Raw genomic sequence first — 1,702 nt, 5'->3', positions numbered from 1 at the left:
TCTGAACTGGATTTTGTGCTGAATGAGGAGCCGGTTGATGTTTTGAAGGACTCGGCCGATAAGCTCCTCATCCGAGCCTGAGCCTCCGTCATCGACTCAACACACACAACACGACCACTGCATTAGAGACCCCGTATCTCTGACTTCATATACTATCAATTCTTTATTGATATTTTAACTTTAACTTTAATTTTTTGTGTGTTTTTTATTAATCATTTGTGTAATGTTTTGTGACGTCGCGTTGTTCTTCTGGGCGTTCGGGCCACATCAGAGCCATGACCGGTTCACGCCGAAGTCCAATATCGGACACATCTTGAACAATAATGTGAACAGCTTCATTTATAAAATAGGATCTCAAAAAAAATGTGAACTGAGCTCTAAAGATGGCAATGTGAACGTAGTGTAAGAACCTTTTTCCCTTTTGGCTCTGCTTGTTTTGGTTTTACCTGGTTTTACCTGGTTTGGTTTGGTTTGGTTTGTTTTGGTTTTACCTGGTTTTACCTGGTTTGGTTTGGTTTGGTTTGGTTTAGCTTGACTTGGTTTGGTTTGGTTTGGTTTGGTTTGGTTTTACCTGGTTTTACCTGGTTTGGTTTGGTTTGGTTTGGTTTGGTTTTACCTGGTTTTACCTGGTTTGGTTTGGCTTGACTTGGTTTGGTTTGGTCTGCCGTACATTTTGTAATTTTTTTCCCATCTTCCCGAGATGACGGCTCCTCATGAGTTCACGTGAGTGTTTGTGCCTACTTTGAAGGAAGTTCCTAAGGTGTTTTTGAGATATAACGGACGGACAACCCAGAAACACGATGCCTCCGGCCTCGTCTATCGACAGCGCAGAGGCATAAAAATACTGTTGTGGCTCTTTAACCGTATGAGTCTGATGAGCTGAGGAGAACGTGAACACTCACCTACGACGACGGGAAGCACCTTCATGGCCTTCCTCTCGCGGCTGTTGATCTTGGCTCTCTTCTTGCGGTGCAGCTGCTGGCTGAACGTCACCGTGGGCACCGAGTTCTCTCTGTACTGCCGAGGATACGGGATCTCCTGCTGGATGTAGTCGTCTGTATCGTCCAGCCGAGACTGGGCCAGGTCCCTCTCGATGATCCTGGGCAGAGGCATGGGCAGCGGCCCGGGGATGGTGCCCGTCAGCGGGGGCAGGGCGGTGGCGACGGCGGCGTGCTGGAGCTTCCTGCAGGCCTCGATGCTACTGCGCAGTTTGAGCTTCCGAGTCTCCTCCCAGTGCCGCAGGCCGCGGAAAACCCCGACGTAGAGCAGCACCATGATGGGGCAGGGGATGAAGAAGGAGCAGACGGAGGAGTAAACCACGTAGTTGTTGTCCTCCAGTTTGCACTCGCTGGGGTCGCGGTCGGGCACGTTGTTGATGCCGAAGATGACGGGCGAGGCCACGGCGAGGGCCAGCAACCAGGTGGCCGACAGCAGGACGAGCTGGCGGTAGTCCACGTGCTTACGGTTGTAGTTCAGGGGGATGGACACGGCAATAAACCTGCAGAACAAAACACAAAGGGTTAAAACTCTAAAGATGTTGAATAGACTAAACCAGCGTCTTCAACATTTTTCAGGCCAAGCAGCCCTCAGATGATGAGACGGAGCGTACATTTATTGTAACGGAAATTCAGCAGTTAAAATGGATTAAAAATGAATCGTTTGGCAGCCCTTTCGACTCAACTTTTGGCACCACGAGACAAAT

At 49.4% G+C, this 1,702-nt stretch overlaps 1 protein-coding gene across 1 annotated transcript; it reads right to left on the bottom strand.

Annotated features, from left to right (window-relative positions):
* Nucleotides 1-816: 816 nt before the first annotated feature.
* Nucleotides 817-1,498, bottom strand: LOC121939267 (D(4) dopamine receptor-like; the record flags this gene model as incomplete). Its single annotated transcript, XM_042482337.1, has 1 exon — nt 817-1,498. A coding segment is annotated over one exon (682 nt), but the record flags the coding sequence as incomplete, so codon positions are not given.
* Nucleotides 1,499-1,702: the final 204 nt, after the last annotated feature.

The sequence above is a fragment of the Plectropomus leopardus genome, unplaced genomic scaffold, assembly GCF_008729295.1.
Source record: "Plectropomus leopardus isolate mb unplaced genomic scaffold, YSFRI_Pleo_2.0 unplaced_scaffold4407, whole genome shotgun sequence".
Lineage (NCBI taxonomy): Eukaryota > Metazoa > Chordata > Actinopteri > Perciformes > Serranidae > Plectropomus > Plectropomus leopardus.
The sequence above is the reverse complement of the archived record's forward strand: the minus strand, read 5'-3'. Positions and strand labels throughout refer to the sequence as shown.